General features: G+C 38.4%; 1 protein-coding gene across 1 annotated transcript; it reads right to left on the reverse strand.

The window, feature by feature from the left end:
• NAE1 (NEDD8 activating enzyme E1 subunit 1) lies at nucleotides 1-21,905 on the reverse strand. Its single transcript, XM_018062091.1, has 20 exons — nucleotides 21,764-21,905; nucleotides 18,100-18,203; nucleotides 17,951-18,011; nucleotides 16,730-16,760; nucleotides 15,859-15,930; nucleotides 15,552-15,631; nucleotides 14,885-14,994; nucleotides 13,164-13,273; nucleotides 11,936-11,998; nucleotides 11,244-11,307; nucleotides 10,841-10,932; nucleotides 8,980-9,039; nucleotides 8,760-8,893; nucleotides 7,158-7,233; nucleotides 6,878-6,917; nucleotides 5,551-5,637; nucleotides 4,750-4,842; nucleotides 2,309-2,423; nucleotides 2,171-2,220; nucleotides 1-236 (listed from the first exon to the last, which is right to left on the reverse strand). Exons 1-20 carry the CDS (start codon nucleotides 21,814-21,816, stop codon nucleotides 127-129), a joined length of 1,605 nt encoding a protein of 534 aa, XP_017917580.1. The 5' UTR covers nucleotides 21,817-21,905; the 3' UTR covers nucleotides 1-126.

Here is a 22,780-nt window from a genome sequence, read left to right on the forward strand (position 1 = left end):
TACAAATGAGAAAAATGTTTATTAAGGAAACAATTTAACAATTCTCCCTAGCAGAACTTGACAGACTAGGGCACACACTGAAGACAATTACAGTTTCAGTCATTAACACACTATAGGGTGCTTATTCTACAACTGAAAAGTTGCTGAAGTTTGTGACATGCCACTATAAATGTAAGTATTATTAAAAATTACAAATTGTTTGGTGATTATTTTGATAACCTCTTGAGCAGCAGCTCCTGCAAGGAAAAAGGAGAAAAGCAAATCTTTGAAAAAGAATTTTAAAAATTATATAAATATAAAAATACTCAATTCTGTAAAGAAAACCCTTCCTTTCCAAAACCAAAGATGTTTAACAATAACCCAAAACAGACATAACTTACTGAGTCATATCAAAACAAGGGACTATAAGCTTTTATAACTGTTATTAAAGGAAATAAAAAATTTGTTCTATACATTCACACCTTGAAATATTATGCCATAGTTTAAAAGAAAGAAGTTTTTAAAATTATGGTGGTTTAAAAATATTGGCAAAATATATTACACAAGAAAAAATCAAACAGTATTATAAATTACTACATTTTTAAAAAAAGGCTTTTTTAAAGACAGAAAAGATTCTCAAAGGATACCTTTCTGTTGCATTTGAATCCTACCCTGTGCATGTTTTATAATAAAAAGGGGTTAAAGGATATTTGTAATTTGGAAAAGATCTATATTAAATACTGCTATACTGCTATACTCAGTAACAGTCTGAGTATATAGAGATAGTAACAAGTTTTAAAGTTACTATTCAAAACAACCTGGCTTCCCAGGTACCTGCAATGCAGGAGACGCAGGAGACATGGGCTCTACCCCTGGGTCAGGAAGATCTCCTGGACAAGGAAATGGCAACCCGCTCCAGTATTATTGCCTGGAAAATTCTATGGGCAGAGGAGCCTGGCAGGCTATAGTCCATGGGGTCGCAAAGAGTCAAACACGACTGGTACGCATGCACATTCAAAACAAAACAATAGAAAACAAAGAAACAATAACAAAAAAACAACTAAGAAAGCATTTATCATCTTTTATAATCTGAAGCTTCTGCTCTCACATTCATTGATTCAATAAAATCAGACTCTGCCCTGTACCAGATACTGTTCCAGGCACTAGGGATACAGCAGGGAACAAAAGACAAAAATCCGTGTCCTCATGGATTTTACTTTTCAGTAGTGAGGAAGAGAGAATTTACAAACAAGTAAAATGTCAAGTGACTAAGAGCTAAGGAGAAAAAGCAAAGGGTAGGGGGGATATGAGTGCAAGAGGAGGGACTATTTTAAATCAGGGAATCAGGAATGGCTTCACAAAGAAGATAATATTTAAACAAAGACCCCAAAGAAGTGACTTGTGCAGAATAATAATAAGATGCACATGTTGTAGACCAAAGGCATGTACCCCAAAATTTGTATGTTAAAGCCTTAACCCTCAATGTGACCATATTTGGAGATAGTCTTTGGGAGGTAATTAGGTAACTAAGGTCATGGGGAGGGGCCTTCTAAAAAGAGACACTAGAGAGCTTCTGTTCCATCCACCCTCACCTTCCTGCACAGAAAAGAGGTTATGGCACACAGCAAGATGGTGACTGCCTACAAGCCATGAAGAGACGAAGAGAGGCCTCACCAGAAACCAATTAAACCAGCCCTGATCTCAAACTTCCAGCCTCCAAGGAGTCTTATGAAAGAAGATATTGTTGAATTGGGTCATGAAAAACAGGTAGATTTTAGACATGGAAGAAAGAGGGAGATTTAGGGCAAATGGGTCCAGAGAGGGGTAAAGATTCAAGGAGCAGGAAATCAAAGGGCGTATCTAGGGGGAAAAGCAAGTAACTTGAAAAAAAACAAGGAAAGTGAGGCTGGGTAAATCAGAACACAGAATGAAGGACTCTGGATTTGTTTTCTGAGGACTTCTATAGTGTATATGTGTGTACTGGCAGGTCAGAAGGTTAGTTAAGTGAGAGAAACAATCAGAGCTATGCATTAGAAAGATTAATTATGCTTCAGGACAGCAGTGGGAGAGATAGAAAGCAGGGAAACCAAGTGTGCTACACTGACCTCCTTAGTTAAAACAGCTAGGAAAACAAAACTTCACAACTGTACTATATAACAACAGGTGATAGTCTTCTGTCTCTGGAACTTACCCCCTAAGAATGCAGCAATGGTGTGTGGTTCAGCAGCTCCGTATCGGCAACTACAGGAAAGGATGGTGACAAGAAAACAGATTAGCCATATGACACAACAGTACTGTCTCATATGCTCCCTAAAAAAAAAATACTCACAATTCATGGACATAATCGTCTTTCACCATTACAGATAATCCATATTCCTGAAGGAAGCTAGTGAGACAAGACTTTAACTTTCCTATATCTTCTTCAACTTGATAGTTAGACACTCCTAAAATATATATATATAAAAAAATTATTTTTCATTGAAATAAATACATGATTCAAAATTGTTGACTGCCTCTTCTATTTAATCCAGTTTTAGCTGTTTAGTCAAAACTATAAATCTGAAAAAAGAACAAAAATAATGGAAAGTATGAGACCAATATTTGCAACTATCACAAACCTGTAACAATCAAAGAAACCATCTAAAAACCTATTTAACAGAGTTTAACAAATCTGCTTTGTTCAGTGCTCTATACCGAGTATCTAGAAGACCATCTGACACATAGTTGGTGCTCAATGATTTTTTGATAGAACTGAATAAATGAGAAAGTAATGTCCTATACACACACACACACACACACACACACACACACACACACACCCTTTATAAAAACTCTGGTGTTTATTATCCTTTCTAGGAGATTAAATGACACTAAAGACATAAAGCTATAATAATAAGTGACACTCATGGAGCATTAATAGACACTGGACATTGTTTTAAATACCATCTGTATATTACTTCATTTAATCCTCACAACAACCCTGTGAAATAGACACTATTATTATCTTCATTTTATAGATGGGAAAACTGAGGCACAGAGAGATCAGGTTATTTGCCTGAGTTACTTAGCTCATAAGTAGCAAAACTGCCATATGAGCCCAGGCAGTTCTTAATGATCAAACTATCAAAGGGAAGCTATTATTATTACTTGGAAGGAAAAATGTAATTGCCATAATATCCAGGTAATGTTAAATCCCTCTAGTTTAGTTTTTAACCCCTCTAGTTTAAAAACTATCATTATTCCTTGTCCTCAAAATAGTAGCATCTACTCTTTATTAAGTACTTATAAAAAGCTAGGCAGTGTGTTAAGTGATTTTCATACATCATGTACCTAACCCTAACAATCTAACAGGGTATTATTATCACCATTCCATACTGAGAGAACTGAGGCTTGGAAGGAAATAGTGACTCACCCAAGATCAAGAAGACAAGAAGTGATTTGAACCTAGGTTTAACTCCAAAGTCTGTGCTCTATATAATAGCTAATTTCCCAAGATGGCTCCCCAATGAATGCCTCTTCATGCCCTCATGTGGTCCCCCTTCCACTCTTAATCTAAGCTGACTCTGTTAAGCCAATAGGACATAAGTGATGCTCGAAAGCCAAGTCATAAAAAGCCTTGTGCCATTGACCTTAGTCTTTTGGAACTGTTAACTCTGGGGAAGGCAGCCACTATGTAAGAAATCTTGAACTGCCATGCTGAATGGAAGCCCCAGTGAGCCACAGGGGAGAGATGCCTGAGCAGCCCCCAGCAGTTCCAGATACCCTGGCTGAAGTGCCACACATGCGAGTGAGTATGTCTTCGTGGATGACTCCAGCCCCAGGTGTCCTGCACCTCCGTTCTTGGATGACTCCAGCCCTAGGCATCATGCATCTCCATGGGATGCCCTTTCCCCAGTGAGAACTATCTAACTGAACCCAGCCAACCCTCAAAGTCACAGACACAATAATGGATTATTTTAAACTACTAAATTTGGGGATGGTCTGTTATGCAGAAGATAACAAAAAATACATTCTAAGCAAACAATACAATAAAGCAGTACATTTATTTGATGTTTTATTCTTTTTCCTTTTCTGGTAAGCTTGCTCATTAACATTATAACTCGTTGGGTATACTACATCAGTTGGGGCAACAGGCTTTATGACACACCCAGAATGTGCTGCTATGCAATAATCCTGCACAATTAAAACTATCATCTTAATAAAGATGTCCTGGACAACTGAAGACCTTGGAGCATATGCCAATTCCCCAATTACTACATTTATAGATAACAAAAAATAGATACTGAGCAAAGAAACATCTTCAGGGTTCTGAGTTCAGAAGTCACTGGCATACTTCTTGTGATTTTTCCCATTCTACCAAATCAAACTCAGTGTGAATCTTAGAAGTCAGCTATAGAAACTAGCAGGAAAAAGTTTTATCCTATATGCAACCAACCAACAGTCCCCTGTAATAGTTCAGAATCAAATACTGTTTGCAGTTGGTTACACTTGGCCTCACTGAGATGAACCATTTGTAAACTGTTTCCAGTGTGAATTCAAGCATTGTACTACTATAAATACCCCAAGAACCCTTTAAGATTTCATTCCATATAAGTATTTACTTAAGATTTTATTGGGAACTCCCTGGCAGTCCAATGGCTAGGATTTGGAACTTTCACTGCTCTGGCCTGGGTTCAATCCCTCGTCAGGGAACTAAGATTCCGCAAGCCATGCTGTGAAGTCAAAAAGAAATGTTTTCACTGTATTTGATAATTTAATTGCTATCCTTACCTGGATATCTACCATGCTGTTTATGAAATCTATCAACAGCCCGTAACATTAAGTATAATACTATCTCATTATCTGGATTGTCCATGCTGGAAACTGAAAGGAAAAACATTTCAGTATAATTTGGGTAATTCATGATTTAAAAACAAGGAAAAACCGAATTTACTATATACTCAAGTTTCAGAATACAAGGTAATTCTATCACAAAATTTAAATATTTTGTAACAATAAAATAGAAAATGATACATAGTAGTAAAATAAAGGGAAATTTATTATTAAAATAAAGCCCAGTGGTATTATGGATAGTTAGTTATGGTCACATAATCTCTAATAAAGTAGTAAAATGCTAAATTTAGCTCTTCTACATATAACACCACTTACTCAGTGACCTAAATATGATTATATATGTACATTAAGTTTTATAGGCTTTGCTGGTGGCTCAGATGGTAAAGAATCCACCTGCAATGTGGGAGACCTGGGTTCAATCCCTGGGTTGGGAAGACCCCCTGGAGGAGGGTGTGGTAACACACTCCAGTATTTTGCCCCATGGCAGAGGAGTCTGGTGGTCTACAGTCCATGGGGTTGCAAAGAGTCAGACACGACCAAGTGACTAAGCACCACACAGCACACTGAGTTTTATATTTTGAAATTACGACCACTTGGACAGGCTTACAGAATAAAATTTAGAGTATAAATATTTATATTATCCTTTATATTATCACCATATACTCTATTATACATACTGTTATACAGTATGTATAAAATATCATATCCTTAACTTGGCATCAAAAGGTTATTACTCACTAATTTCATCCTTGTTAACTGTATCCAAGCTGTATTCTTCAGCTAAGGATCGACATCTCACCACTCGAAGAAATGCTGAATTGCTGCCTGAACACAGGAAAGGCATGATGGAAGTAAATGGTTAAGATACTCTAATATGCTGATTAAGAACAGAAAATTTTGGGTATCCTCTTTACAGACATAGAAATATGAAGAATTGGCTCTAATGGTTAGCAGAAATGGCACTACAACACAAGCCATCTTAAATTCATGTTCTTGGCATTACAATCAGTTCAGCACTGAGTACATGGGTGACGGCACCTGTCTGAGCCTCAATTTTCATTCGTAAAATAGAAATATATTTTTTAACTTTGAGTTGTTCTGTGGATCAGAATTCCAACTGTATAAAGTAGATACCTAGCAGAAAGCCTGACAGGGCTCAATGAATAGTAATTTTTATTATTCTAGATAAGCAGTCCTGAAGGACAGTGGTATATATAGTGTGCTCTGGGTATAAGTTAAGGCTTTAAAAACAAAAAACTTTGTATTATGAGAATTTTCAAATGTATTCCAGTAGAGAGATCAAAATAATATCCAAATACCTTCAAATACTCTCAAATACCCAATATCCAGCTTTTAATCTGGTATCATATAATGTAGTAGAACAAACACTAATATATAAACGAGGTGCAAGATTAGTAGTGGAACAAAAAAATCTAAGCCTAAACAAACATTGCTGAAGAATCTTAAAATGGATAATTTGAATACATATATTTTAAGGATGGGTAACATACAAAACATGCTTTTCCAGAAACAAGAGGTCATAGCTACAGGGAAAAATTCTCAGATGGCATATGAAACAGACTTTCTTATTCTTAAATTAACTCTTAAATACTCTGGGCCTACTCAAGAGTTATCAAAAAGACCCTAGGAGCCTAGCCTGAAACTAAATGGCAAAATTCCTAATTATATCACAGTCTGATCAAATACTGATCAAAATTAGTATTTAAACCAATCTTGTCAATGTACATATGACTCAAGACTTCATACCCAAACTCTTCAGATAAGACTTTTCCAAGTTATTTAAATTAATAACCTGAAAACAGTTCTGCACTATTGATAATTTTCAATGTATCGATACAGATATGACCTATCTCTGACCAGTCTTAGAATACCCTCTCCTTTCATTATGAAAGAGAGAAAAAAACCTTACCCAATAATTACCTATATTGATACCACTGAGACCACGGAAAAATGTTAATTTCAACCATTTAAAATTGCTGGGAACACTTCCCATGTCACATTTTTTATCAAACAAAATAAGGAAATTTAAGTCAAGGTGACTTACAGAGTAATTTTAATTCTTTCTCTGAAATGGACTCTGGTGCCTGTAAAGAGATAAATGCAGATTTTGCTCCAGTGTAAAAGAAAATCAACAGAGGGTGCAGCACAAAGCCAGTCACTATGACAGGCCTTCTCATTAGGCAGGCAAGTGAAAGACCCTCTGCAGAAGGTCTGAGCCAGTGCCACACCCTCTCTCTGAGCCATTCCTGGCTGGGTTTATGCAATGCAATCCGGCCCATGTGGAGCTGTACTGTCTATCAAAGGCACTGTGCCCAGCAGCTTACCTGGCCTATAGACTGAAGCAATTTGGCAACATGATTACCCACAGCAGCAGCATCTTTCTTTGCTTTTTCACGGTAACTGGAAAAGAACAACAAAAAGCTACTATTAACAAATATTTAAATTGCCAGATTTAAATATCACCATGAAGCAAACAAAAAAATTCTTTCCCTTTCATGAAAAAAATACTGATCTGGCAATCTATGAAATGTGACAATGCCATGGAAATGCTACCAGTAGCACCTGTTAGTGGCTGGTGATGGACTCTGGGACTTCACCTAATACCTAGGATCTCTGAGTAATTAACAGCACCTAACTTAAAACCTGCCCTCCTGGAGAAGTCCATGATCCATGCTTCTCTGATAGAGTACCTAACAAAATATGCTGCAAAAGAACAGCTTAAGCTCCCTCGTGGCTCAGATGATAAAGAGTCTGCCTGCAATGTGGAAGACCCGGGTTCAATCCCTGGGTTGGGAAGATACCCTGAAAAAGGAAATGGCAATCCACTCCAGTATTCTTGCCTGGAGAATTCCATGGATGGAGGAGCCTGGCAGGCTACAGTCCATGGAGTTGCAAAGAGTCAGACACGACTGAGCGACTTCACTTTTACTTTTTCAATCTCCTTGAAGTCAAGTCCAAGGAAAGTTAAATCCTTCAAAACCGACCATCTAACAAATCCACGTAAAACTTGAGATGGTCACCCTCTAGAGATGATCAGTGTTAAGCTGATCACCTCTGATATGAGGTCATACTCTTTCTCTCAACTGACTTTTCCCAAGTTTTAAGTAGTTGAACTTTTAGGCTACGGCAACAAAGATTTGTTAAGAGAATGACTGAGATGAAGAGTACAATCCGTCTATGAAATAAAGACCTTCTCTGTGTGACATTATCTGGCCCTTGAAGAAGCCAGGCCAGTAGCCCTGCATTTATCCACAGCAAACCCAAAGATACACAGGGGTATTATCTATTGAGACCCATCTTTATGACAGTGGATAGCACATCTCTGTCTACAGTCATGAACTCTTTAAATTATGAGACATTAATGACAAAAAATTTATCAAAAACTAAAGTCTTGAAAGCTTTAAATTACAGATAAAAGAGAACAGAGCTGTGGTTATGAGTACAGATCTGAGTTTCATGAATTCAAATCCTGGTTTTACCATTTACCAGTTGTCCTGCCCTGAATAAATTACCTCTTCTATGCCTTAGTTTCCTCACCTGTAAAACTGGGACAGTAACAGTATCTCTCTCATAGGATTTTTGTGAATATTAAATTAGTTAATACATAGAACAGTTCATAGCACAGAATTAAGTGTTCAAATGTTAGGTTTATCTTGAAATATGAAAGAAAAAGTCTGACCCCCAGAAAGTAAGTGGGAACTCTCTATACTCTCTGCCCAATTTTGCTATGAACCTAAAATTATTCTTAAAAATAAAATAAATTTTTAAAAACATCTGCCCTCTAAGTTTTTTAGCTTATTTTTAAAGCAATGAGATTATAACAAACTTTCATTTGATTTCTGATTTCTGGCAGACTGATAAAACATGTTCCTCTCTAATATAAACATTGATTTTTCTCTTACATAGCTTGAAGACAGCTGACTTACACATTTTGAAGTTTTATATATTTGCCTGAATCTGCAATCATATCAGGAATTGTGCCTCGAACAGGTAGATTTCCTTGACCCTCTTTGGCCACAAATTCCTTTAAGGCACGAGCTAAAATCCAAAATGTTGGAGTCTAAAAAAAAGAAAATAATAATATTAAGTGACATTTCAATTTGACCTGAAGGTTAAGGGGCACTAATTTTACTTGTTTGTCGTTACCTGTTTGGTGATATTTATGCAGCGATCATCATTAAATATATCTTCAATACTGCTTGGGATCTAATAAAGGAACACAAAACATTTACCTATACTAAGAATTTGCCCACCTTTATTTTCACTGTAACCTTCCAAACAACTTCAAACACAAACTTCTGATTTGGACTTTTATTCAGAATTATCACCAGATGGAGATTTGTTGGGGAAAGAGAGAACAGAAGAAAATCCCCTCCTTCCCACTCCTGTTAGCATTTAAAGACTGACCTATTTTCCTACATCATACATGGAGTAAAGAAGCAGCCTAATTTATAGTTATATTTGAAGACAGAACGAAGAAAACAGACATTAATCCCAAGCTAGATTTGTAATCCTTCATGTTTTCTCAGCTTGTAAAAAATCTGAAACCCATATACCCTAACTACTGATGGTGGAAGAAGACAAGCACTCAGAAAAAAGCAAGACAGTTAAGAACTTTTAATGCAAGCAAGAACATCCTATGTTATAAAAACTATAGAAATTGTAGGCTTTGGTTCTACTGTTACATGGAAAAAAGAAATTTCTTACTGGTAACTCTCTGCTTCCACCCCCCTCTAGAGTCTTTTGTCCTCAAAAGAGCCAGAATATAACTTTTTTAGAACTATAAATCAGGTCACTTCATTCCTCTGCTCAGAACACTTCAGTGGCCTGCATTGCCTTTATGATGGAGCCCTTTCTGCCTCTCCAAACCTAAATTCCTCCCACCACTTTCCCCCTTGTTCACTTCATTCCAATCACAGTGGCTTTCATACCTATCCTTGAACAAATGCCAGGCGTCATCCCCTTTCTGGGCCTTTGTACTTGTACTTCCTCAGCCTGAAAAGCTCTTCTTCCAGACCTCTGCATGTCACACTTCACTTAGGCTTCTGCTTAAACACATCTCCTTCAAAGTCTCCCTGGTCCCTCCCGATCCCAGACCTCCTCCTTCCCCACATGCTCTACCCCTTTGTTCTGCTCTAATTTTGTTAACAGCACCTAGTACATTTGTCTGTTTGCTTAGCTCACTGTCCCTCAACCACAGAACCGTGTTTGTTTTTTTTCAATTGGGATAAATCATACATACAGTGAAATGCACAAATCTTAAATGACAATTTGATGCTTTCTTGTAACTATACATATACTTTTAACCATCACTCCAATTGAGACATTAGAAAATTTCTATCACCCAAAAAACTGTGTGATTCACACAGCACATACTTTTAATCACTCAGCAACACTACCTCACTGTCTCCAGAAAGTTTGTAATGACACCTTAAGTGCTTTCCTAACTTGAAAGGTAGCGTTTTTTGCTGTTTTAAACTATAAGAAAATTCTAACTTAAACTACCAGTTGTGTTATTCCAAAGTTCCCCCAAAACTTCACTGGTCAGACTTCAACAATAAAGTCCTCCAAGTAATTTTTAAGGTATATGATGTCATTAAGAACATCTTCCAATGTATTCAAATAATTACTGTTAAAAGCAAGTACAAAAAAATAAAATAAAAGCAAATGCAGAGTAAGATTTAACTTTTCAGGCAACACTATTTGGACCAGCAAAATAATACCTTCATTATATAATTTCTACCCCTAAACCCTTACTACTCACAAATCATGTACTTCAAATAATTAATTTATGTAAATCTGTATAAATATTATATGCTGAAGCACTGACATCCATTTTAACAAGGACAATACAGAATCTAATAAAAGAAAATTAAAGCTGTATTATAATATTAATTTCTAACCAACTATACAATTTAAGAAATATTAAACCTAAAATCAACTATTTCACCTACAAGGACTTCAGAAAACACCTTTTACTGGTGAATACTTCAGCAGCTCTTAATACCTGAGTTGTATTTAGTGCTGTATTCACATTTTTAATAGCTTCTTCAAAATTCTCTTCATCTTCTGGAGCCCCATTTTCATTCTTTAAAATTCCTATTAAAATAGAAACTGATTAGCAAGGAACAGCCCTTTTCTTTTCATTCCTTCTCTTTCCCCAACATTAAGGAAATAATCTTGTCAGATTCAGAAGGGAGGATTGGATATTGAACCTTAAGAAGAAATACAGCTTATCATTATTCATTCTTAAAATTACACAAGGAGTGGTTCCTTAACCTCCCCTGAGGAAAATAAAATAAAAGCTCATGATGGCATCATCCAACAAAAGTGCTTACAGAAATACAATAAAATTAGCTTCAAGCAATCTTTTTAAACTTTATACAAGGTTTAATCAAATCCCAAATTACCTTGTCTAATCAAATCTCTGAAGTCTTCTTTTTCTTTATATGTTTTAGGTATTCGTCCATTGGTCTAAATTGGGTTAAATAAATTTAAACATAGTTGTAAAAACTCAAGATATGGAAATTAAAAGTCCAGTGTCCCCCCATTTTCCCATGAGACTGCATCAGGTAATCAATACCTTAGTGAAACCAGCTGACTTGACAGAAAATAAAACGTGTGGGCCATTTCTCTACATTCATTCCTCACTGCCAGTTTCAGAATGACATTTGTTCAAATTTCATTTTGTTAATGAAAATGTCAGTATCAAAAGAGAAAATGCTAGATTCAAACTGAAAAACACCTACCTTTCCTATAACCCCACAAGGAAAAAATATCAGTCTCCCATCCCCTCCAATGAAATTCTTTATAATAAACTGAAAGTCCTTTCTCAAGAAAGGAAATACTGGAACTTCCCTGCTGGTCCAGTGGTTAAGAATCTGCCTTCCAGTGCAGGGGATGTGGGTTCAATCCCTGGTCAGGGAACTAAAATCCCACATGCCGTGGGACAACTAAGTCTGCGCCACAACTAGAGAAGCCTGTGTGCATGCAACAAGAAGTCCCATGTGCCAACAAAGATCCCACAGACCACAACTATAACCCAACACAGTCAAATAAATAAATCTTAGGGAAAAAAAAAAGAAAGAAAGAAAGGACATACTTCACTATACCACTGTGCTAAGTATTTAGCTACGATCACAATCCATGGAGTGTGGCTATGGTCCTAAAAATAAACAATCAAAGAAAATATCAGTATTAGTTAACATTTATTTTTCGCTACACCATATCATTTTCAACAAATTCAATAATATTTTACTCAATTATTCCACCATGTTTGCATCTCTCAGTATATGTGGAATAAAGAGTGGAGGAAAAATGAGCTGAGTCAATCAAAATTGCTTAACAAAGCTTTTTGAGGCAGCCTCCAATTTAATCCTAGTAAGGCAGGTATATACTACACCTGTCCCTTTTACCATTCAGCAAACAGTCTCAGAGACTGCCACTCAGAAATAAAGCTCAAGTAGAGCTTCTCTGATAGCTCAGTTGGTAAAGAATTTGCCTGCAAAGCAGGAGACCCTGGTTTGATTGCTGGGTTGGGAAGATCCCTTGGAGAAGGGGTAGGCTACCCACTCCAGTATTCTGGCCTAGAGAATTCCATGGACTGTATAGTCCATGGGGTCGCAAAGAGCTGGACAGGACTAAGCGACTTTCACTTTCACATCTTGATTTCAGACGCCAAGCCTAGACTAAGGACAAAGGATCTTTTCTGTGTTTGCTGATGAACCAAATACCTGCACTTTAATTAATGTGTAGGTAGGAAAATACACATATATGCCTTAAATTACATGGCCTGTTATAAATATGATTATTTCTATAATGAAATATGCAGTTGCCTTGGTAATTCTCAAACTCTAAAAATAAGTTTCAACAGGAGTCAATTTCAACAAACACCAACCCCACATTCAAACTATTCTAAAAAGTGTATCTCTTTGTTTAGGAGAAAAGAACCATGAAGAGGGCTTCTGGTACATGTCAGTGTCCAATCCCGTGGTTAGGACTCCCTGCTTCCATTGCAGGGGCACAGGTTCAATCCTTGGCTGGAGAACTAAGATCCTACATGCTGCATGGCAGGCAAACACACACACACAAAGTTCAATTTCTCGACCTGAGTGTTGATTACAGAGATATGTTCAGTTAATGTACTTTTCTTCAATAAAAAAGTTTTTAAATTTGGGGGAAAGATAGATTTAGTTAAAATAAATTAGGTACAATGTTGTTACTGTGTGACTTGTGTGAACTGGATGAGTTTTATATTTTCTCACTTTGTAATTCAAAAACCTTAGGTTAAAAAAAAAAGTTTTCAGTATACTTATAAACACACCACCAACCTTTTTTTCCATATGATCCAAATCATAAGACTGAAAATGTTCTCTCAGTTCAGGAAATGGCTTATCTAGTCGTAGATCCTCTAACGCATTATCTGGATGAGATTCTATTACTGTGAACAAATAATCCCGAAAGATAAACTTATTTCCTGCCAACATATTGCTGCCAACAATACTGCTGCCAACATATATATTACAGGAACTTAGGAAATCTGTAATTTTTAAATGGACATAGGGCCTACAGGTTTTTCTCACTGTTTTGTTCATTACTGAGTTAAATTTACATATACATATAAACTTATATTTTACTAAATGCACAAATCATAAGTGGACTACAGTATTAATAAAAATAAAATGAAGATTCCTTTAGTGCAGAATTTTCTTGTTATTATAATCGGAAAAGATGAAAATGTGTTCAGATAGCACCCTACCCTTCCTCCTCCCATGGTTTTCAACAGACAGCATCACCCTCTACCTATGCCTCTTCCTTCGGGATGTGATGGTCTTCCTGGACTTCAAGCTTCCATGGCCAAGTTATCAGCCATTCCCCACATCCTGATGTCACTTCGTACACAGCCCTCCGTATAGGAGAGTACGGGGAAGTGTGCAATTTCAGTGAGTGTTTAGATAGAGGCTCAGTTCTGTCACTTGCTAGCTGTGTGACCTTAGGCAAATAACTTAATCTCTCTATGCCTCAGCATCCTTATCTGTAAAAAGTCAGATACAACAGTATCAACTTTATAGGGATTTGGAAAAGAGTAAATGAAATAACCTACATAAAGGCCGGCATACAGCCAGCAAGCTTAACCTTCCTTATCATCTCTCCCCTCTTCCCTATCCTCATAACATCTGCCCTCAGTGAAGGATGCTCTCTCTTTCTCAGACCTAGACTACTGAAAATCTAAAAGCAATCCTTGCCTCTAACCTTTGTCCCTCCAAATCCATTCATTCTCACTGGGCCTCACAGTGACCCATTTAAAACAAACTGTTTACCTTATCACTCTTCTCACAACTCTTAAATGACCCAGCCCTACTGCCAAAAGCTTATCCCCCAAAGCCACTCATTAGCTTCCTAAGCAGACATCACTCTTCAGTGATACTATCACTGCACTAACAGACGACCTGGCCCACAGCAATGTATGAGTCCTGAGTGAAAATCTTATGACGATTTAAGATCAAAATCGTGTAAGTAAGGGACTTGAGTTGATGCAAGCCTGCCTTTGAATGACTTTAGTCTCCTACTAACACAGTTTCCTTGGAACAGTAGTTAGTCAAATACCTTGATTGATATGTGGAATTACACCTGAACTGGGGGAGCCTGAGGCCTTTACAAGAATAGAATAGAAAACCGGTGGGGAAAAGGTAGTGTAACCTCTCTGTATCAGTGTGACCCACATACTTTGGCTCTTGCCTGTGCCCGCCATACATGCCCTGTGTAGGTTAAGAGGCAAAAAAAGCTAGGTACTTGCATAGCTGCCAGGCCTCCTGGTAACACGAAGATGCTATACCTATTTTATCTCCTGCTTTGTATCCTTCTATAATGCTTAGTAAAGGAAATAGGAAGATTAAAGCCTACTGACTCTGATTAGCACTTTGAACCTGTAACCAGAGTTTTGCTGCTATAAATTAACTTTGTGATTTCAAACTGACTTTCTTTATTGTCAGGTTCCTAAAATTACAGCTAAAACAACCAATAGGAAGCCCCATATGTGCAACAATTTTACCTGGATGTTCTTTTATAATGATCCTCATATAACCAACTAGTCCATATGTCCTACAGATCAAGAGAGGGATTTGGGAATTCCAGAGGACATCTGCTAAACGTAGTAACGTACTGCAAAAGAAGGCATAATAGACAAAAACATAAACAAACGGATAGATGCCCAACATGAAAATACCTTAAAATGAAGCAACTTCCTTACTAAATAATAAATGCAAAGATATATCTTTTGCATTCATAGTAACAGCATATTTACATAAAGATAGACTGAAAAGCAATTCCACAAGGCAGCAGTTTCAAAGTAAGTATATCTCTTGGACTAGAGAGATATGAAAGCCTTGTCTTTCGTATTAGGGAGAATGTTACTGAAAAACACTTCTATAATAAAGAAGAAAATATATATAAAACCTATGTATCTACCCCCAAGCACTCCCTATAATTTTATTTTTCCACTAAAAAAATAGCCAACGTTCAATTTAACTGTTCTAAGTTTCACATCTCACTGTTTTTCTCTTCCCTATCTTTTTAATGCTGGAGATTTTAATTAGACCACTTCTAATTAAAGGTTTCTATGGAATCGAAGAATTTAAAAACCATAGACTGCAGAGAAAACAAAACTATGCAAATCTAATAAGAGGTTAAAATAAAAACAAATTAACTTAAAATTTTACCTTTCAGAAAGCTGAGTTGCAACCACAATGGTAAACCTACAGAAAAATGAAGGATCATTGTCTAGAAGGTTTTCTGGACTCTAAATAGGACAGGGGAAAGAAAATCCAACAATTTCACAATCATATTAAACATGACAGAAATGGTTAAGCTTTTTTAGAACAAGTGAGGCAAATGCTAGACTCCAATGTTAAAATAATTCAACTTTCAACATAAAAATACAAAGATTAAAATTCTAAATTCCCAGGGCTCTGAATTACTAAAAAATTATATTTCTGTACAGAAATAATAACATATATACATATATACCTCTTCCACAAAACTCCCAGAGACATCGTTATTTAATTCTTGTAAGAATTCCATGGCAGCTTGAGCTCGGTTCTTTAAAAAACAAAGCATTTGACTTCAATTAGGAAAAAAAGTGGTTAAAATGTAACCCCTTAATTTACAGATCAGGCAAACAGACTGCAAAACAACCCAAATTCCATGCATAGATATGAAAAGTCTGCTTTTCATAGTGTTTAAAAACTGAGACTAAACCATGATATTATTTAAAACAGAGCTAAACCATCATTATTCAGAATTCTTACATGGCTACATGATTTGCACTCTACTTTTCTGATTAAGCAAATGACCAGAAAACTCTGGGTAGCAGGCAGGGATATTTTAAGTCATGTTTGGACTTATGCTAACCTTCCACATTTACAATCCTGTATACGAGAGGTCAGTCTTTAAGGAAACTACATACATAATACTATATAATATATTATGTAGTATATAATACTACACTAAGTTGACCAATATGGTTCTGTAATATTTTTAATATAAATACAAAAATAAGACACATTCTGACTAACTCTTGGTAAAAAATCTTAACCCAAATACCCCAACTTCTGACCATTAACATTACTTAGTATTTAGCTTTAATACAGGATACAATATAAAACTTCTAAGTTCTTGAACTACCATGCACATAAATCTTTACAAGATTGGAAAGAAATGAGATAATTAATTTTTTTCACAGAGAAATAATAAGATCTTTTTAAAAACAGGTTATAATGATTTTAATACAATTTAACAGTTAACCTCTTTCAAAGCAAAGCTTTTCAAGCAATCAAGACGTAGTGACATCACTAGGTATTCAAATACAACTATATTCTATTACAAACTGATTTTTTACCTTGCCAATACTGCTTCTCTGAAGGAAAAAACTAAAATAGAATAGAAAAAAATTTTAATGGTTTCTTTGACTATAAAGGGAAGGTTATGTGTAATACCTGGTGCACTTCATTCATAGTTTAAAACAAAGTATATTTTAGTTTTAGACTAAAACAGACTTCCTAGAGGAAGAAAGCTGAGTGAAAACGCATAACCAAAGACAGGCTAATAAATTAATGTTTCCCAAAATGTGTGCCATAGAGAAAAGGGTTCCCTGGCTTTCAAAAGTTTGGGAAACACCCTGCATTATATCCTCACTTGGAAATTAATAGCATACATAATACACAATATTAAAATCTTATACTAAGGAAATACTTTATAATTTGACCATGGAATGCATATGCCCATTTAACAGCTATAAATGTTCCCTAGAACCAAAGCTCCACAGACCCACCCTTGGGAAATGTTAGACTGCTCTTGCAGATAACTATAACAGATTTACTCAGGCTTTCTCCCACACATACCCTTATCATGTCCCAAGGCACAGATCTGAGTCTGCTTCTCAGAGTCAGGGTACTCTACCCAAAAGAAAGGCTAACCAAGCTCAATATGAACCAAAATCTGATTTCCCTTGTATTTACTCATTGTTGTTGATTTTTGACAAATATGAGAGAACCCAGACTCCAAGCTCCTGAAAAGGGAAGCTTGAAATCCAAATTCAGGAATGCCCTGACAGTCTATATATGATCATCTTTAAAGAATGATATACAAGCCAACTTTAAAATGGCATTTTTATAAAGACAATGTAGTGTAGGAAGAGCTATACCTCGACCAAGCTTAGAAGACACCACAAATAAAAGGCAGTTTTTATTATTCTTATAATCCCAAAATATAATTATTGTTAATTACATACTAATACTTAGGAATCAATTCAAGGACTTAGGAAGGATACAGATTTCACAAATTAAGGAATAATGACTACTCTTTGCATTAACAACAACAATAAAGACAGTAATGATGGCTATCTTTTACTAACAGCCTATTTGCCAGACAGCTTGCTAGCACTTTACCTATATTAACTCACTCCATCCTTGCCATAATCCTAAACACAGAGTTGACTTGACTTTCCACCTGAAAGTCAAGTCACCCTGACTGAGGAGGTGAAGCTGGGATTTAGGCCTTGCTCTCCCATGACAATGCACTGCCTTCCCTAATGAATGTATTTGAAAAGAATAGAACATACTTATTTCCAGCATCTTCTCCGCTGACCTGATTTCCATCAATAATTGTAAATGAACCAATACCTGGGAAACAAAACAGAGTCCGTCAAGAACATATGTTTCTAGTTAAAAACTTTAAGGAAGTGAATTTACAACCACAAAACTATCATACCTGGTAGCACCAAATTTTTAAGGATTTCAGTTCCTGTGGCTGTTGCATTTATTAGGCACACATGAGCAGATTCTAGAGCCTCCTGGCCATGATCACCCCACAACCTACAAAAGAAGACACAAATTTAACATTTTAAAGAAATTCCATGAAAATACAACTTTATTTGAATGGTGATTGCTAAAGTGTTCTTGCATCAAATAACTGATGTGATCCACATGGCACACATGTGAGACAGGAACAGCAGGAAGTGTTATGGGAATCACACAGCTGAGTAACCTGAGACAGACAGCTTGAGCCTGTCGTGGTTAAAGGAGGGGGTCAGATACTCTTTTCAAGTCATAAAGTCTTCATATTCATTAACATTAGAGAAGTACCTTAGATTTAAAACCTATTATTCTCTATTATTATTAAAACCTATTATTCTCAGAAGGCTGAGTGCAGAAGAATTGATGCTTTTGAACTGTGGTGTTGGAGAAGACTCTTGAGTGTCCCTTGGACTGCAAGGAGATCCACCTAGTCCATCCTAAAGAAAATCAATCCTGAACATTCATTGGAAGGGCTGATGCTAAAGCTGAAGCTCCAATACTTTGGCCACCTGTAAAGACCCAACTCATTAGAAAAGACCCTGATGCTGGGAAAGATTGAAGGCAGGAGGAGAAGGGGACGACAGAGAATGAAATGGTTGAATGGCATCACCAACTCAATGGACATGAGTCTGAGCAAGCTCTGGGAGATGGTGAAGGGCAGAGAAGCCTAGTGTGCTGCAATCCATGGGGTCGCAAAGAGTCAAACATGACTCAGTGATTGAACAACAACATTCTTTATTTTGGGCTTCCCAGGTGGCTCAACGGGTAAAGAATATGCCTGCAGGGCAGGAGACTCAGGAGACACAGGTTCGATCCCTAGGTCGCAAAGATTCCCTGGAAGAGTACATGGCAACCCACTCCAGTATTCTTGCCTGGAGAATGCCATGGACAGAGGAGCCTGGAGGGTTACAGTTCACAGGGTTGCAAAGAGTCGGACACAACTGAAGCAACTGAGCACACATGCATCCTCTATTTTATTTCTCCTTAAATTACAGGGATCCAGTGTAATTTAAGATCTTGACATAATACTGATCCATCATGACACGTTCAAGAGTGAGAAAAGCTTTACCAAGAAAACTGAAGGACCATCTGAAAAGCCTTCACACTGACTTCTACAGGAGTGCTTTAAAATGTTATTCCCAATTCTAACAGTATGACTCGTAAATGCATACATTAACAAACAGAAAGATGTAATAAGGATTAGAAATGTGTTATAACCTGAAATATATGTTACATCTTGTCACACCAGCATATCATTAACAGGGCAAGATATGTGATCAAACAGGCATCATGACAGCTGGGCTAACATGGCTACCTTTGCCCAGAAAGCCTAATGTGTCTTTTCTTAACACAGGGGAAACCCAAATCATTAGAAAAATGTCATAACCTAGAGGACAGAGACTTTAAGCTGCTTCCTGTCCGTTGTCTAAAGCATATCCTCTCCTATGATGTAGCCTGTACGTCCTCCAGAGTAAATCACAACTGTAACTGCCTCATCTGGTGTTTTATTTGCTGAACATCCCTCTCTCCATTCCACTCTAAGTTCCATAAGGGCACAGACCACTCCCTACGTTCACCACTGAAGCCCCAGTGCTTGATACAGTGCTTTGTCCAGGATAAATAATCATTAAATAGTTGTCAAATGCATGGAGGATGAGTCTAGAAGAACCAGACCGACTGGAAACCTCTGGTTTTTTCCTACGAAAGTAGGGCACACAGAAGACACTTGGCATATTTGGTTGATGGATACTTGGGTAGCTGGAGAAAGAGCCTAAGAGAATATTGGTGCATCTCTAGGTAATATGTTTCAAGAAATGGCCCAAACAAAAATCAATCCTCTCCATTCTCTTGCTGGCTAAGGAAGGCAGGGCCTGCTGACTGCTAGCTGGTGGCACAATCTTGCTTGTAACTGCTTCCCTCTGACACTTCAAAACCAATAAACAGTTTTCACTGTTTGTTCCTTAAATGGACTCAATTCAGCAAAAACTCTCTTTTGTCACAGGTACTTAGTAATCTAAAATATTTTATCAGCTCTGTCATGTATGGTTACCTCTGCTTCAAAACACAAGGATCTCCAAGAATTTACAAGAGAACACAAGTTGGTTACAAAGTCTCTACCATCTTGCTTCTTTCCCCAGAAACTTTCCTTTTCATTTCCCTTTCCCCAGGGAGCAGACCTTATCAGCTCTGGAAAAGCCAGAAGGCTTGAGTTTACATCCTGGTTCAAACACATGGGATACTCAGGGCAAGTTATCAAACTTTAAGGAGTCAGTTTTTCCATCTATAAAGGAGACAGAATATCTGCCTTCAAGACTGCTCTCACAATTGAGTGTATAAAGCCCCTAAGAACAGCACCAAGCCAGAGGTGCCAACAAGTTCTGGTCCTTAGGGACATACTGTAACTTCTGGCTTGTGGGTCTTCAGAAAGGAGGGAGGCCATATAGTTGTGCTATTTCTGCTGCCTTTGGTGGTGGTTTAGTCTCTAAGTCATGTCCAACTCTTTTGTGACCCCAGAGACAACAGCCCGCCAGGATCCTCTGTCCATGGGATTTCCCAGGCAAGAATACTGGAGTGGGTTGTCATTTCCTTCTCCAGGGGATCTTCCCAATGCAGGGATGAAACCCACGTCTCCTGCATTGTAGATGGTCTCCTGCATTGTAGATGGTCTCCTGCATTGCAGGTGAATGTTTTACGGCTGAGACACCATGGAAGCCCTTTAACCACATAGAAAATACTCAATAAATAAGGAATGGGGAGTGTTAGGAGACAAGGCAAGGGAGAGGAAGTAGTCAAGGACTAGCCCAATGGCTTAGATCTACAGTCCAGTAAGTAGACATCCATTAGTCCATTAGCCACATGTGGCTCCTGGGCACTAGAAATAAGGCTAGTCCAATTTGAGACGCGCCAAAAGTGTAAAATGTTGGATTCTGAGGACAGAATGAAAAAATTGTAAAATATCTCTAATAACTTTTTATACTGATTATGCGTTGAAATAGTAATATTTTGCACATACTGGGTTAAACAAAATAAACTGAATTATTAAAATCATTTTCACCTGTTTCTTTGTCCTTTTTAATGTGACTACAAATATAAATATTATGTTACATATACACATATATACATGTGTTATATATACACATATATATAACTACGTATGTGGTTCACATGAGACTGGCATTATATTTCTACTGGACAGCGCCGGTTTAGAACAACATCTAACATTCGGTGCTGCCCTCGGCGGCCGAGATGGGGTAGTCCCGAGCCCCTCACTCTGCAAAACCAGGAGCACAGCGAGGCGGAACCGGCAGCCGCCGCGGTGACCCGGCGCACGCTGGGGGCGGTGCACCTCGACCTGCACACCGCGTGGCGAGCGGGCGGGCGCGCCCCCCGGGGAAGGCGAGTGCCGGCCCTCGAGAAGCACCGGGGCCCCAGGCCGGAACCCTGGGCACTGGACGCACGGCCCGGCCCAGCCCAGCGGGAGGCCCGAGAGAGGCCCAACCGCGCCGCCCGCTCGCTTAGGCCCGGCCCGGACGCAGAGGAACCCGCTGGCCCGCCCGAATCGGTGCGCCCTGGCTCACCTCAGCTGCCGGTCGTACTTCTGCTCCTTTAGCAGCTTCCCCGGCTGCGCCATGGCCGCGCCCGCCCCACGGAGAACCGCCGGGCCACTACCGAAAACTGCCACCGCCTCCTCGAGCGCGCAGGCGCACTGAGCGCCCCTTTGCCGCGCCGTCTCCCGCTCGCGGCCGGCAGGGGGCACCTCCACTGCACTGCGCACGCGTCGCCTGTACACCTGGGAGTCTGCGGCCAAAGCTCAGAAACGCGTCTGGTGACCACGGGTAAGGTAGTCGCGCCTTACCCATGCAGCAGTCCTTCTGGTCGACCAATCCGTGACTTTGTACGCTCGGTAGTTGTGGGGAACTTGGGCTTTGGAATCAGGCAGATTTCGATTTTCACCACTCACTGGTTTACGCTCTTTACCTCTCAAATCCTGTTCTATTAACCTTAAGTGAGATTTTGAACACACAGGACTCACAAAAAAAATCCTGTCGGAAGAAGAACTTTCATTATTATGTTCATTATTATTCACCCATTTCTTCCATCCTCTCAGGCAAGAAGCCCACAGTGAGCGCCTGTTTCCAACCACAAAGCTAGCTGCTCCTGGCTGCAGATGCAAAGAGGAATAAGTCCGGGACTCGGTTCTTGGGGAGTTCACTGTCCCAAGAAGAGAGAGACAGTGATGGAGTACTCCTTAGACAATATGACCCTCCTATAGGTAGAGGGAAGTTGAGGACCTGAGAGGTGAGCAGAGGAACTCTATTTACTTCCCCTCTTGCAGGAATGTTCACACGACGTGGGCAAGATAGAGTGTTTTAAGCAGAAAGAACAGCAGATGTCATCCCCGGGAGGCAGATAAGGCATGACAGGCTGAGGCACTAAAGGAAGTTTGGTGTGATGTAGAGTTAGGTGAAGGAAATGGAGAAGGAAATGGCAACCCACTCCAGTGTTCTTGCCTGGAGAATCCTAGGGACGGGGGAGCCTGGTGGGCTGCCGTCTCTGGGGTTGCACAGAGTCGGACACGACTGAAGCTACTTAGC

Source organism: Capra hircus, chromosome 18 (assembly GCF_001704415.2).
Source record: "Capra hircus breed San Clemente chromosome 18, ASM170441v1, whole genome shotgun sequence".
NCBI lineage: Eukaryota > Metazoa > Chordata > Mammalia > Artiodactyla > Bovidae > Capra > Capra hircus.

Coding starts and splice junctions, on each gene's coding strand:
- NAE1 (XM_018062091.1), bottom strand. CDS start 21,816: ATGGCGCAGCCGGGGAAGCTGCTAAAGGAGCAGAAGTACGACCGGCAG. Junction 15,632..15,858: donor CTGGGAGTTTTGTGGAAGAG/GTATATATGTAT, acceptor TGTCCTATTTAG/AGTCCAGAAAACCTTCTAGA. Junction 14,995..15,551: donor GCAACTCAGCTTTCTGAAAG/GTAAAATTTTAA, acceptor CTTCTTTTGCAG/TACGTTACTACGTTTAGCAG.